This window comes from Lampetra planeri, chromosome 23 (genome assembly GCF_965212315.1).
Source record: "Lampetra planeri chromosome 23, kcLamPlan1.2.h2, whole genome shotgun sequence".
Lineage (NCBI taxonomy): Eukaryota > Metazoa > Chordata > Hyperoartia > Petromyzontiformes > Petromyzontidae > Lampetra > Lampetra planeri.
This window is the reverse complement of record NC_136129.1, coordinates 11214328-11229734: the sequence shown is the minus strand read 5'-3', so window position 1 is coordinate 11229734 and position 15407 is coordinate 11214328. Positions and strand designations below refer to the sequence as shown.

At 52.5% G+C, this 15407-nt stretch overlaps 1 protein-coding gene across 4 annotated transcripts in view; it reads right to left on the bottom strand.

Annotated features, from left to right (window-relative positions):
- The window catches only part of GUCY2C (guanylate cyclase 2C), a 33467-nt gene that overhangs the window by 13093 nt on the left and 4967 nt on the right, over positions 1 to 15407 (bottom strand). For 3 of the 4 annotated variants that reach the window (XR_013587276.1, XM_078605290.1, XM_078605291.1), the window contains 19 exons: positions 15077 to 15292; positions 14510 to 14658; positions 14293 to 14404; positions 13745 to 13856; positions 12866 to 12998; positions 12448 to 12527; positions 11591 to 11696; positions 11304 to 11429; positions 10875 to 10965; positions 9507 to 9606; positions 7773 to 7862; positions 6934 to 7005; positions 5715 to 5819; positions 4670 to 4756; positions 3584 to 3716; positions 3050 to 3117; positions 2746 to 2926; positions 2347 to 2432; positions 1693 to 1784 (listed from right to left, as the gene is read on the bottom strand). Coding sequence is in view for 3 of the 4 variants with exons in the window: in XM_078605290.1 (XP_078461416.1) it covers positions 1693 to 1784; positions 2347 to 2432; positions 2746 to 2926; positions 3050 to 3117; positions 3584 to 3716; positions 4670 to 4756; positions 5715 to 5819; positions 6934 to 7005; positions 7773 to 7862; positions 9507 to 9606; positions 10875 to 10965; positions 11304 to 11429; positions 11591 to 11696; positions 12448 to 12527; positions 12866 to 12998; positions 13745 to 13856; positions 14293 to 14404; positions 14510 to 14658; positions 15077 to 15292 (2139 nt within the window). In the remaining variant the exon portion in view is untranslated. The remainder of the gene's footprint in view (positions 1 to 1692; positions 1785 to 2346; positions 2433 to 2745; positions 2927 to 3049; positions 3118 to 3583; positions 3717 to 4669; positions 4757 to 5714; positions 5820 to 6933; positions 7006 to 7772; positions 7863 to 9506; positions 9607 to 10874; positions 10966 to 11303; positions 11430 to 11590; positions 11697 to 12447; positions 12528 to 12865; positions 12999 to 13744; positions 13857 to 14292; positions 14405 to 14509; positions 14659 to 15076; positions 15293 to 15407) is intronic. The other variant, XM_078605288.1, reaches the window with a different exon arrangement.

The following is a 15407-nucleotide window of genomic DNA, read 5'->3' as shown; positions in this document are numbered from 1 at the left end:
CCGACCCTCCCCACCCAGCCCCTCCCCACCCTCCCCTCCCCACCCAGCCCCACCCCTCCCCACCCAGCCCCTCCCCACCCTCCCCTCCTCACCCAGCCCCTCCCTCCCCACCCAGCCCCTCCCCACCCTCCCCTCCCCACCCAGCCCTACCCTTCCCACCCAGCCCCTCCCCACCCTCCCCACCCCACCCAGCCCCTCCCTCCCCACCCAGCCCCTCCCCACCCTACCCTCCCCACCCAGCCCCTCCCTCCCCACCCAGCCCCTCCCTGCACGACGGACGGACACACTAATCCCCTATGGGCTGGTGTAACCAGGAGGTTCCTACCAGTATAATAGGAATACTACGCCACAGCTCCACACAGCTACAGCCAGACCATCGAGGCAGCCGTGCCGGCAGCGTGGCGTCGTGCGTAGAGCAGGCCATTCACACGTCAAGGGCGATGGCGCCCAGTGACACCCCCACATCTATGATCCCTGCATCCACAAACCCCTCCTGCACAGCGCTGGGAAGTATGGTCAAATAGCCTCCGGGACCGATACAGCATGGGGAGGCCCTCATCCAGCAGTGGATCGACTAAAAGGCCATACATGCAACGTTACATTCAGCATTTTACTGTTCCAACGTTCAGCACTGTTATGTTTACTACTATAGGCTGTTTATACGTCACCATTACCAAAGCCAAGGAGAAATGCTTTGTTCCCAGGCACGGCGCCTGCATGACACATCTGAATCACAAAACCTAATTCGCGAGTTCTTAACACGGACACTGGAGCAGTCTCCACGAGTCTAGACACCAACTTAATCTTAACCCTAAGAGAAGACCTCAGAGCGAATGGTGGTGGGAGACTGTGGGTCTTTGTGTGTGGGTCTCTGTATGAGTCTATGAGTCTCTGTCTATAGATTCGTGTGTATGTATGATGAACTTCTCTCGCACCATATGTAGCCAACCATGCTAATTGGAGGTGGATAGCTTCAGTGGTTGCCTAAAATGTGCAAGGAGCATTCCAGGTGGCCGCAGAAGCGCATCTGAAAGTGTGACCCAGTGACTGTCTTTGCTCGATGGCTAACCAAAATCCACTGTGAGGATGACAGAAGTTTGCGTGATGGTTTATGCTCCATGATGACATCGAAAAGATATTAGTGATTAATTTCTAGCAAGCACATTGTGTGTAATAAGTGCGACCTTATAAGCCAATAGAGCTCAGCGAGCACTGGGCAGATATGGTCGGGTCTTGCAGTACTCATCACGATAGGTGCCACATAATGTTGTACATGTTGCAGCTTGGTAATGTTGTTGCCAGACGTCCCGTAGAGTAAAGAGTTGCAATAATCAAGTCTTGTCAATACAAAGCTACACGTCACTATATTGGCTATATGAGTCTATGGCTCTCTGTGTGAGTCTATAGGTTCCAATATTAGTCTATATGTCTCTATGTGAGTCTATGGCTCCTTGTGTGAGTCTCAGAGCAGATGGTGGGATGACACTGTCACGGCAGGTTTTGGAGGCCGCTGCGTGCCTCATGCGCAGCACTTGCGGAATCTGCAGAGGAGGATGGAGCATGTTGGTTGCGATGAGGTGCAGTGGTGGTGGTAGCATCAGCGGATTAGGCTGCGATGACGTCTCGACCTTGAGAGGAGAGCTTTGTCCCCCCTAACTCACAAAACAGGTTGAGAGCCACCTGGAAACTTACATTGAGATCCGACGCAAAATGCCCTCAATTTTACGAAAGTCCGGTCTCTTATCGGGAACCTCCTCCCAACAGTCGGTGATCATTGCGCAGAGCTGTGGAGAGGGACGGTCGTCAGTCAGCACGTTCTGTTTTGGTGTCCGATGCTCTAGTACAGACAGAACGTTGTCAAGATGTCCTGGGCTCACACCCAACTCATTGATCAACTCTTTAAGGAAGCAACACAAGTTTTCCATCCAACTTTCTCTACCCAAATACCATGGTTTTTGGAAAACTGGAAGCTCTGTGTGACGTGGAGCTCAACTCCAACATGAACATGGGCCCCGGTGACTAAGCCGTGGAGCAAGCAGCTCAAAATTGCAAGATCGCAAGTTAAAAGCATGGTTGCGTGGTTGACTCAGCCCAAAATCCCTCCCTCCAGGGTCAATAACATTAGCTACCAGTTTGTAGGAAAGTCAACAGTGGTTGTCCTATGGAGATACATGCCCCCACCATAGCAATGTGGAATTTCCACCAATGACTCAGGGCTGTGAACAGGAGATGAGCACCAATGCCTCAATGCTTATTTCAGCCAGAACTCTGACATTTGAAACACAAGAGAGAAGTGGAAACATCATGAAATCACTTTATAAAACCACGGCACGCAAAATAACTCACCTCTTCACCTCCACCTTTATGGATGAAGTCATTCATGTCCAGTGTAGGCCGCAAGACCTTCCCACCGAGCAGCTGCTCCACAATATCTGGAACGTACACCCGGTGACGTTTCTGAGATTCCATGGTCATCTCAAAATAAATAAGCAGACAAGTCGCCTCCTTTCCATATCTGTCTGGTGAACTCCTAGATTTTTATAGGCAGCGACTATCTCGATTAAATATGTATCCTGGTTCAATTCAAAGCTCTAAAATACACAACACAGAATATGAATGAGCATTGTCGAGATTATAAATAACAAAATAACCAAACAGACAATGTGCCTCCTGTAGAAGGTGTGAGTTGTCTGCTCTTATGGTGTGAACCCACCCGGCCTGTCCGTGGTGTGAACGTGGCCCTACCCTTATCGGTGAGGGAGCTGCCCTGGATGTAGAAGACCTGTCTGCGGTAGAGGATCTCCTGCAGCACGATCCCAAAGCTGTACACGTCGCCCCGCTGCGAGGCCCCCGCCCGCAGGGGCAGCAGCTCCGGGGCCGTCCACAGCCTCGGGGTGCCGGGGGGCAGCGCGTGCACTGTGCTGGGCTGGGGTGCGGGGCAGACACGAGTCCAGTTGCAACGGAGGTGTTAGGTACGGGCAAAGCCACGTGGCTGGGGTGGTTGCGGCGGTGCGGTTGGGGTGGTTGTAGCTGTGTGGCTGCGTGTTACCTTTGCCTGAGTCTCTATGATGGGCTCGTCCTTGCCGATGGACACCATCGAAACCTTGTTCTTAGGAGCTGAGAACACAAATCCCACTATGACCCGAACCCTCAGCAAATCACAATATCATAACCAAAAAAAGGGAACTCGCCCTTATCTCTCCCTCGACATAAGGAATTAGTGTTTTTTACAGATCCCATCAGCCATATGGCGTTATGGGAGTGAATTTTCTCAACAGCATTGGATTTGTGCAAGCAAAACTCAAAATCAGTTTTTCACATTAAGTGTCTCACTAGCAGTCAGGCTTCCTTGAACCAATGCTGGGGAACTGGCTGATGTATATAGGCAAGGGCCCTCTCTCGGTTAGCCATGCGTCCTCGTTCGACACAAACCTCGACAATACACAGCACAGAGTCATCATGAGCATTGTCATCAAGAACATTCTCTTCTTGATATTCTCCACGGTGCGAGCAGTCGTCGAGGTTCCGTCCACTTCACGGAAACGTACGGGCGCGCTCGCTGAACGAATCTCATCGCGCTCACCACGAATGTCATCGCGCAGGGAGACCAGGCCGAAGTCCGTGATCTTGACGACCATCCGCCCGTCCACCACGCAGTTGGTAGACTTGAGTCGCCCATGCACGGTGATCTTGCTCGAGTGCAGGTAGGCCATGCCCTGCCCCCGCGCCGTCCGGATGTGGGGAGATGGGGCACGAGGGGCGGCGTTAACGGCTGGTGGGGCGAATGTTTCGAGTCTGGGTAACATAATACGTAGGTGGTTTCTAAAACAAGATACACAAGCAGACAGTAAGCACCTGCTCCTTTCGATATCCGTCCCTCCACATAAAATATTAATGTATTTCTTACACATCCCATCAGCCACACGGCCTTATGGGACCAGCATTTGTTCACAAGCAAAACTCTGGACTGGTTTCAACACTCAGTGCCTTATCAGCAGTCAAGTTTTCTGAAGTCAATGCTGGTGAACTGCTAGGTGGTATAGGCATGGACCCTGTCTGTATGGGTCCTGGTTCGACACAAATACACAACACAGAATATTCACCAGTGTTATTGTGGAGGATATAAACAAAATGACTGAGTAGACAATTCACATTTAAATCAGCGTCAAAGAAAGCCGGTATAATGTGCGGCAACACCAAACTCCCCAGACGTCGGGAAACTCGGAGTATTAAGACTCTATAATAAAGCTTTTTTGGGTTAGATCGCGACACATTCATATATGTGCGTGATCTAACCCAAAACAACCTCTATTGTGGATGATATTGGTCACGAAAGCCTACTACGTGTTAAACTATTATGACTCTGCTAACGAGACATTGAATGTCGAAACCAGTCCGTAGTTTGCTTGTGCTGAACCAATGCTGCTGAAATTATGTGCTTCCAGAATTCCATGTGGCTGATGGTATCTTTAAATAAAGCTTTATGTGGAGCTACAGCTATGGGAGGGACGAGGCGCAGGGTCTGCTCGTGATTATTTTGCTGCCTGTGTTCTCCGTGGCGACACGCGTGATTGTTTCCGCAATGCAGAGCGGAGCGCGGCGTTGTCAATTTGGTGGTGAACGAAGGCGGGTTTGGCACGAGGTGCCCGCGGGCCCCGCCGCGCCTTACCTTGGCGATGTCCTGCATGAGCGAAACCTTGAAATCCCAGTCCATCAGTGTCTCCTCAGGGTACGCAACATCGTCGTCCAGGATGTCCTGCTCCCCACACAAGCCACACGCACCGCCACGGTGCATAGCAGTGCCAAGGAGGAGGCCGAGTGAGATGCGTGTGTAGCAGATTGGCTTCCGTGGACAGACGCCACTCATCTTGGGTTATGCCCCCCTTGGTTCAGTAGTCGTGGCCTCTGTATAACATGTGGTGGTCTGCTTGGTGGTCACCGGCCAGCGGCTGCTCAGCGGTGGAGCGAGCGGCTCGCAATCGGGAGGCCATGAGTTCGAAACCTGGTGGGGGGGGTTGACTCAACCCATTATCATCATCATCATCATCATCCCTCTGGGGTGGAGGAAATGAGCAGCACTTTGTGAGGAAGCCAAGAGTGGTTGTCTTATGGATAGACTCGCCCCTACCATAGGAACGTGGAATAACCACCACTGTCCCAGGGCTGTAAAAAAAATATTGGCGCCAATGCCTCAATGCTTATTTGAGCGATAACTCACTCTTGACTGTTTGGGTATAGCCGGTAGTAGTCCTCTTCCTGCAAGTGCACACGCTGCGTGCTCCCAGCATCTGCCAGGGGTGTTCTCTGGAGTTTTGGATTGACCCGCAAATATGGCCAAGATAGAAAAGTATTTGGGATAATACTGAACGGGGAAGTAATGTTACTAACATGACATCACTTTCACTGTCTCGCTGCCAAGAACTGGTGACACGCTTCGTCACATGTCTAGAAACACACAAACATATAACCTCAATCGCACACATACAACGAAAACCCAACACGTTTCTTACAATCACAAAAACTTCTCAACCGAGACCCATGCCTACTCAATCCCGAGTGCACGTGCAGAGCATCGCTCACACTGTGCACACCGCTCACTTTAAGCCATTTGCCAATCACGCCTTGTGCTCAGCGCTGCCACTGTTGCTTGCGTTCAGAAGTCCGCCCAGGCGGAGGACTCAGCAGGGCGAGAGGGGCGGGGCAGCCCCACTCACCCGCAGAGCGGCGCGGCTGCAGAACTCCACCACCGCGTACGTCGCGCCCACGTCCGTTGTCGTCCCATAGAATTTGACCAGGTTCTCAAAGTCCAGAGCCACCAACTGCACCATGCGTCAACAAAATCAGACGCCCGCAAATCAATCCACATTTCGTGTCGCACGAGAATACGACTCTGTTGGTGTTATGCGATGTAACGTGTGCACCTTCATGGCCTGCTGTTTGCCTGATTCCACGACCTTTTGCACGGCACCCACCTTCTGGAATGTCCTCATAACCGATCTCAATATTCCACATTTCCCTTGTCTAGCAATGTGTGTGTAAAGGCCATGCTGCAGTGTTACCTCTGCCAATATAAACTATTTTTTTATTATACCAGGTAAGGCCCACTGAGCTATATAGTTATTTTTCAGAAGCGACCTGGCCACAAATGATATCTCACTGAAGTAACTTATCATGTGGAATCCTAGAATCTCACCCAGATCAAGAAAAACGATGGAGAACAGAGTGGAACAATGCAGATGTCCGTAATGAACGCCTCAACATCACACCTCTTGGCTTGAACATTCCTCATCACTTAGCACAGTTGGCTACGTACAGTGCTAAAGAAGGTCAACATATATACGTACCATCGACCGTATCACGATATCAACAGGCCGATGTGCACATCTCCTTCATAAATGGAAAATTAAAAACACAAGCCACGGTAATGTGACTGTGGCCATGCAACCAAAACTATGGACTACACTGTCAACCACCTTAGCCTGTGCTCCTTCGACAGAGGAAGAACAACAAAACTAAACCAACTCTCTCTCTCCTGAAGCACTCTCTTGGACAGCGGGCCACGACATTGGTATCTAGCTCCTGAACGTATTCCTATGTTCAAGACTAGAAACCTCTGCCACTATTGCAATGAATGCTATAGCTAAGCTCCGTTATATCTGAGGCTGTATACACGACACATTTACACATCTGTTACACTGTTGTTTTTAATGTAAGTAGTTTATTTATTGTTTGTACTGTTTGCAGTAAGTTCTAGCGTGGGTTTCATGTAAGTAATGTATCATTGTGTTTGCTCTTGTGTGCACATTTCCACTCTACAATGTTCTGAAACTACAATGCCCTGAAACTTCCGTCATTGCCAGCAGTCTTGAGTTGTATTCATCCTCGTGACGTGAGTCTCCTCATGCATTGTGTGAATGAGGGACAGTAACTTGCATTGTTAAGCTCCAGCTTTTGTGGTCGTGAGAAGTCCTTCTCAGCCAGGCAGAGCGGCTTCAGAGCAACCACCTGAGTCGGATGCACAGGCACACACCCCGCCATCAACAGCAGCAGCAGCCGTCAGTCGCCACTACGTGGCCACGTCACCACGATGCCTGTGGCAGGCCACGTGGTGACTCCATGTGAAGTGTGGAAGGCTCGCTGCTGGCAGGTCACGGGACAAACCCAGGTGTTATGGGTTTAACTGACCCAAGTGAATGGCAGATGCGCAAGTCACTCGGGTACAAAACGCAGCGACTGCACAGTCAGATAGAGACGCAACACGAAGTTAGATTGCCCCTGTGCAGGCCTAGACAGAACCTCCATGCAAGCAGAGGATGTTGTACCCTGAGCAGAATTTCCATCCGTTTTTCATTGAGTGACAACTCTGGGCCGCCACGTTATCCACACAGCAGGTGCCAATTCGCGGACAGGTGGTGACCCCAGTGACGATACCGGGCTCTCACTCCCTACGATGCAATCCCTGTGAACGCACCCGATCTCACTGGATCTCAGAAGCCAAGCAGCCTTGAGCCTGGCGAGCGCCTGCATGGGTGCCCTGCGCCGGGACATGCAGCTGGCACACACACGCGGCTGTGGTATCGCCAGGGGGCACCATGGCAACTTGTTCAATCCACAGATGTATTCAATGGCGTGGATCTTTCCATGGATTGACATCATCTGTGAACTGGCCACGGCTGATGATGGTGATGATGATGGTTATGACGATGATAACTGCTAGTGTTGATTCGCAGCAGAGACGCTGTGTGGCGCCGTACCGTGCCGGCGGAGCTCACTTTGTTATCATACTTGCGCTTGAGGAAGCACGGCGCACACGGAGGCACCGGGCCGTGGCTCCCATCCACGCTCAGCTTTTCTATTCGCACCTGGGCACACGCAACGGCACAATGCTCGCAATGTTGCAGAGGGAACAGCACAGCCACTCCCAGACTGGACAGGTGTGCTCCCTCTGTGAGGCTGTAATGTGGAGGTTGGAGCGGTGTGCTCCCTGTAGTGAGATTTTAGAATAAGCCCAGCGAGCCACATTAATGTATAAACCAGGGGTCGGCAACCTGCGGCTCCGGAGCCGCATGCGGCTCTTTTGAACCTTGACCGCGGCTCCGGGGCGGATGCTAGCGAGGGGAGGAGGCGCACTGTGACACCTGCTCTGGCGTTGCCGCTGCTGACAGGTCGCCGCTCCGCTCCACACTGCCCGCCCGGTGACAGGCAATAACGTTGCCGTTGCTTTGTCACATGTTTGGAAGAAGTAAAAACCTTCCTGGGCAGCAAAGAGCTCACCTTTGCTGAGCTGGAACAGCCAGAGTGGCTGGAAAAATTACATTTTATGGTAGACATGACAGCACATCTAAACACGCTAAATACAACCCTTCAGGGGAAAGGAGGCACAGCCCTGCACATGCTGGAGGAGGTTTTGGCATTCGAGCGCAAGTTGACAGTGTTTGTCAAAGATTTACAGAGAGGTACACTGTCTCACTTTCCCTCTTTGAGAGAGTTCAAACAAAGTCATGATACGATAAATTTGGAATATTTCAAGTCTGCAATCACCACAATGCAAAGTTCGTTTGGGAAACGATTCTGTGAGTTCAGAGAGGAAAAAACGACATTATCCTTCCCTGTCACTCCCCTGGCGATCGATCCATCCCTATTGAATATGACTGCATTTGCAGGTGTAAGTCAACCTGATCTTGAGATGGAACTGGCCGATATAGCCGACAAAGATATATGGGTGTCCAAGTTCAAATGCTTGACCGCTACTCTTGAGGATGTTGCCCGTCAGAAGGCCATTCTGGCTCAGAATCATAAATGGAGTGATATTGAAAACCTTCCCAAACAGGACAAACTTGTATTCGAAACATGGAATGCCATCCCCAACACTTATATAAACATGAAAAAGTATGCATTTGGAGTCCTGTCGATCTTCGGCTCCACATATGTATGTGAGCAGGTCTTCTCCAACATGAACTATATTAAAAACAAACATCGATCACGCCTCACAGATGACAGCTTGCAAGCCTGTGTGAAAATGAAGGTGACGTCTTACAGCCCTGATGTGCAGACACTGTGCACTGAGGTTCAGGAGCAAAAATCCCATTAACCAGGTAATTTAGCTATTAATTTGCAAAAATATATTTTACATTGTTAAGTGAAAAAGTCCTTTTTTAATTCAGATTGACAGCTGACTGCACGATCCTGTATATAGCAATAAGGTAAGAAACAATATATGCAGTGTTATATTTGTTTTAAATGTTGCAATGGTTTTGCGGCTCCCAGTTTATTTTTTCCTTCGGAAACGGGTCCAAGTGGCTCTTTATGTCTTAAAGGTTGCAGACCCCTGGTATAAACTCTATAAAAGTAGGGCTGGCCAAACATCAAATATAGGACCACAAAACTTAGGCAATTGTTGGTGCTGGATCTTGCTACATTCCGTGCCATTACGAATCCCGTGGCGTTTGAGCGCCACGTTCCACGAGTGCCGTGTGGCCGTCGCGATGGTGTCTACTGAGAGGCACCTCGAATGTGAGATGAGCCTCGTCGTCAGGAAGAGTCTGCAGCTCACTCCAGGGGATCACCCATCGCTGTCTGCTCAGCTGCTTCTCCACTGCATACTTCCTGAGGGTCGGGTGGCAGCGTGGTAATGGTAGTGATGAAATATGTAATCGTGGTGGTGTTTGTGGTAATTGTGATGTTCATGGTGGTGGCGGTGGTGAACGTGGTGGTGTTCTTGGTGGTGGTGTCAGTGGCAGTCACGGCAGTAATTGTGCCAGTGGTGGTGGCGATGGTGGCGGTGGTGGTGGTGTTCATGGTAGTGATGGTGGCGGTGGTGGTGGCGGTGGTGGTGGTGTTCATGGTAGTGATGGTGGCGATGGTGGCGGTGGTGGTGGTGTTCATGGTAGTGATGGTGGCGGTGGTGGTGGCGGTGGTGTTCGTGGTGGAGTCAGCATTGGCAGTGGTGATGGTGGTCAGGTGGCGGTGGTGGTGTTTGTGGTGATGGTGGAGGTGGTGGAAGTAGTCTGGAAAAAACAACCCCCTACCTCCTCGTTGGCTGCCGGACGGCAACGCTGTGGTGAGCAGTGCCGTGAGGGGAGGGCCAATTTAGATTGGCCATTCCCCTCATGGCATTTGTAACCACCACAGCAGCCAAATGGGGGCTCTGGATGCGTGCGAGGGGCTGGTAACTCCACCAACTTCAATTAGTTACCAGTTTACCACAATTTAAAACTTCAATTAAGCTTGTGCCGGAGGCCCCGGGGGGGACAGGCGTCTATGATGTCTCCTGGCCAAACCCCATTTGGTGGAGCCAGGAGACTGAAACCTTACCCTCAGGGCTCCTCCAGAAACAACAAAAAGCCACTTCGGATGGCCACGTGGAATGTTCGAACGCTCACTGCGGAGGAAAGGCTGCCACTCCTCTGTCAGAAGCTGGATCGGGTGCCACCTGGATCTCTGTGGTATTCAGGAGGTCCGGTGGACCGGTTCTGGCTTCTGCCACCATGAGGAGGAGGCTCTTGAAGGATGCTACCGGGCAGTTGGAGGCAGTCGCCCTCCAATGACAACGGAGGGAGGAGGAGTAACGCTCACAACAACGAGCGAAGCGCCAGGTGGCTAAAGCACAGCAAGTTGGCAAAGTAGGGGGCACAGGTGGTGTATCAGGCAGCCGTCTCAGTCAGTCGACCCGTGGCACCTGGGTCTGCCCCGTGACCTCCTGCCAGCGGGCATTCGACACTTCACGTGGCCTCAAGGTGCACATGGCCCGGCACAAGCATCGTGGTGACGTCACCGCCACTTAGTGGAGAATGGTGGTTGTTGTTGTTGGTGGTGGTGGATAGTGGTGTTCATGGTGGTTGTGGTGGTTTTGGAATGGCATGAGAAGTCGTCACCTCCACATGATGATGAATCCGAGAAAGAGCAGGAAAAGGAGGCTGCACACGGCCACCAGCGCGATCTTCACCACCTCCATCATCTTCGGCGCTGAATGGCAAACGCACAGCCCACGGGACCCATCCAGGAGAGGATGGAACGAGATGACAATAAAGAATGCGGACAACATGAGGCAAATAAAGGGAAGTGGAGCAGGCAACTAAGGGGAAGGGCCACGACAACGCTGAGTGAGCAGTGCAATTGTATTGTTGTAATCACTTCCCATGAATATATTTCATCAAGAAACTACCTTGGGATGGGGTATCTCATTCACACAGTCATTCAATCCAGTGCCTCATGATGTAGCTTCCATCACCCAACAACAACACTGGGACTAACGCATCTCGTGAAAAATAGGACATTCTGGAGTAGTGAGTTAGGGTCGCCACCTCTTCCATGCAGAGTGAGCCCGGACACGCATCTCAGTCGGCCTGGGCCTGTCAGCACCATTGTGCAGTCTCCTACGACGGAGTTGAACACAGTCACCAGCACCAGATCTTGGTACAAATCAATCCCTGCCATCCAAATACAGCAGAAGCCAATTACTGGACTGTACCGGGTCACACCCGGATGGGTGGCGACCTCAGTTGACAAGAGCAGGCTTTCACACCCTATGACCCAAGGAGCTAATTCATCAGTGGGGGGTGGCAAGGGGTGGAGGGGGGAGGGCACGTACAATTGGGGGTGTCGTCCGGCAGCTGGTTGCCCAGCCAGGGTAGTGTCACGTTCTCTGCCAGGAGGAAGGTGCCCAGGCCCGTGGAGTAGTCCCACACCTCCTCAAACTATCCCCGCACACACGGAGAGAAGCGCCGCACACGCAGTGAGGATGCAGCGTTCACTCGGCCACACACGCACGTAAATGTGCACGCCACGCGTACACATCGGCAGACAGTGGAATATATCGCTGGTGATGACCAAAGGTGGAATTGCAAACGAGTTAAACTATGTGGTGATGCTGTGTTGGCAGTGGTGCACAAGTACAAAAACAATAAAACTCAACACATTCATTAATAACGCCGTGGCCGTAAGGGAAGTACTGCGTATAAAGTAGGTGACGTTTTAGGCAATGGCCCTTCTTCATCGCACATAATGCGCTATGAGCACTTACTTAAAAGGAAGAGCACTCCACACCTTGTACACTGTATTAGATCACCTCCAGCCAACATGCGCAGATCCCTGCCCTCCCACATTTCACCCACTACCCCACCTCCTCTTACCAACCCACCACGTGTTCATTTTTGACAAAAGCTTAGCCAACCCAGAACAATCCCAGCAATGAGCTCTTTAACTCGAGCACGACTTATAGCGCCGGACCGCATGTCGATCGTTGGAATGAACTGCACATCAAAAATGTTGATAAAGTAAATAAAATAAATATGCAATTGGTGACGTTTCAGGAAATGGCCCTGATTAAGCGCATATGCCATGAAGAAGGGCCGTTGTTTTCTTTTAAGGCAGTGTTTCTGATGAAAAATGAGCGATGAGGCTGGCAACTCGGCGCCAGCCTCTGGTGCTGGCATATGGAGGGGGAACCTTGTTGCCGCGGAGGCTGAGGATCTTAATATTCGTGTCCCGGTCGCCGTTCTCATCGAGATAGATTTCCTCCTCCAGGCCTGTCCCATCACACACGGCGACGTGTTACCACGTGCCCCTGTCTCGTCACATGGGGCGACGCGTCACAACGTGCCCCTGTCCCGTCACACACCAGGAGATGAAATCGAACCGGCGACCTATGGGTTCTGAGTCTGGCGCACTGCTCACAGCCGCACCGCCGCTGCGATAGCAGCAGCTGCCTTCCAATCCCAGTGAATAACCAAATGCGCGAGACGTCTCTATACAAGCGATGAAACAGGTTTAACCATTTTCTTCACGCGGTTACCGGTAACACAACTACCCTTGTCTCTACGCGGTGGCACTGCAGGATGCCGTGGGGTCGTGTGTTAGCAACGACCTTGGAAGTGCAGATTTCGAAAGCTGTGAGCGTCCGCGCTGCTGCACGAGTAGCTGCCCTGCTCAAGGCCCCTGCGCAGCACCGAGCCATACAGCAGCACGCTGTCGTAGTAGCCCACCACGAAGTGGTTGCTCTGCAGCACAGAGACGGAGCACAAAGAGTACAGCGAGCACAGAGACCAGGTTCACACCACACACAGAGGTTCAGATTACAGAAATAAGGAGTTGTGACCAGCAGTGTGGTGGTTGCGTTGTTGTTGTGACCTGCAATGCATAAAGCCCTGTGATAGCCCTGCGTTGTAAGTGTGGCATGAATATCAAGCATAGTCAATCAAACTTTGTCCACGTGTCACAGCACGAAAAGGGCAGTAAAGTGGTGGCACAAAAGGTCAACAGACAGTCCACACGAGGAGCAGGAAAGGGAAGCTATGCTGGAAGTCCTCAAGACGGACAAACAGTGCACAGCTCAAGATTAGCAGCAAGGACTAAGAAGGAGCACCGGGCAGGAGATGGAGGAGAATGAATGGCAGGGCCAAGATGTCGGGGATGAGAGGGTGGTGATGATTAGAGGGGGCGAAGAGAGAAGGAGCGGACAGCAGTGAGCTGCACGAAGGAGCCGTGTCTGTTTTCACAAGGGGTGGTGAGGAGAGGGAAGGGATTCAGAATGGGGGGGATGGTCACACAGAAGTCACGTGATTTACGGGAGCTTGAGCTGATTTAGATATGTATGTTTGTTGAACTTCTTTCACACCGTACGTAGCCAACCCCACGTAGCCAGCTGTGCTAATCGGAGATAGAGCATTATAATTGGTTACGGGGCGAGAGCCGAGGAGTGCGCAGAGTACGGTGCGACTGCCGCGCGCTGCCGCTCGCATCTCACGGTGAGGTTGAATTTCTCGCCGAAGGCTGTGGCCTGCCTCTCGGGCAGCGTCACGATGAGCGCTCGCTCCAACGCCGAGCTGTGGTTCTCGTACGTCTTATAGTAGTCCAGGCTGGATGGGGGGCAGAGAGGGGCAGAGGGACGACGCGGGGGAGAGGGGATGGGGAAGGGAGGCACCTTGGTTCAAGAGTCGACCAAATACATTCTAGAGCTCCCTCTAGTGGAGGCCCTTCTGCCAGCAGTGGATTGAGCGAGCACTTGCAGGGATGCACCTTTACCTTTTAACTGAGATTCGGGAGCAAATGAACCACGCCAGTTTGTACATCAGCACGAGCCGATCAGCGCATTCCCTACGGTTCACAGGAATCGGTTACCAGTTCCCGGCACAGTAAATGGTTTGCAGCGGCCAGTGGGTTGACGTTTTAGCAGCCCGAATTAAAACCCAGCCCCCCGAGCCAGGAGCCGACGGATCCGGCAGTGCAGAGCTTTCCCCGTATGGGGGGGCGCCTCGTGGTGACCCCCCCTCCCACCCCCCAGGGCACGCTCACCCAAACAGGTCGATCACCACGAACACCAGTTGCTCGCGCGTGTCCGCAGACAAGTGCCCGAGTCCCTTGATGACCTCCTCCGCCCGGGTCAGGCTGGCGCACATGATGATCACTGTTGGGCGGAGATCGCGGGGTCACGAGACGCGGAGAGTTCGGCGTGGTGGCACGTGCCGTGCTACGGAGTGGGCGCACGCCCGGCACCCCCGCCCCGCGGTACCGTTGCTGTGCCGCGTCCCGCTGAGCGTCGTGTTGAAGCGCGCGAACGTGTCGAGCGCCAGGACGTGGTCCTTGCCGAGCAGCCCGCGCAGCGACATGAAATTCTGACCCAGGGGCCCCTGCACGTTCTCGAGCAGGGCCTGCAGGTACCTTCACCCGCAGACACATACACAGAGTCGCGGCGGCACGGACAATCACATTTATAACGCAGGTTCCCTCGGAAACAAAGAGGATCCAGCTTCAGTGAAAGTTTATCATATTTACTGTTTACATCACGTAACTCACAATGCTGATCCCGCCAGGCGGCCGAGCGGTGGAACAAGTGGATCACAGTCGCAAGGTGGCAAATTAAAATCCCGTTTGAGGATCGACTCAGCCAATCATCACCTCTCCTTCCGGGGTCGACACAATGAGTAAACGAGCACCACTTTGCGGGAAGATCAATGGCGGTTGTCCTCTGGATAGACTCGCCCCAACCATAGAGCAGTGGAATTCCTACCACCGACTCTGAAGGGCCGTACACGGGCAGCAAGCTGCCTTGGCGGCGTGAGGCGAGCGCGGGGCCCACCAGAAGCAGACGTTGGCGTCGTTGTTGCCCTCGGTGAAGACAATGGCCGTGCGCCAGGCGAACTGCTTGCGCGCGTCCGTGTGCGCCCACAGGCGCGTGAGCATCGTCGAAATCTTGGTGGCAGGCACGAGCGTGCGGCTCAGGATGGCGCTGTAGGTGGTGGATAGCCCGAAGCTGCCTGCCGCGATCACGGGCCGGTTGAACACGCTCTGGGACCTGGCGCAGACAGCCGCACGCGTCCGGGTCACGGTCACACTTTAAATACATAAAATACGTGAGCTTGACTTAAAGCTTTCGCGACTGCACGAATTCATATTCTTTGGGTCTTTCG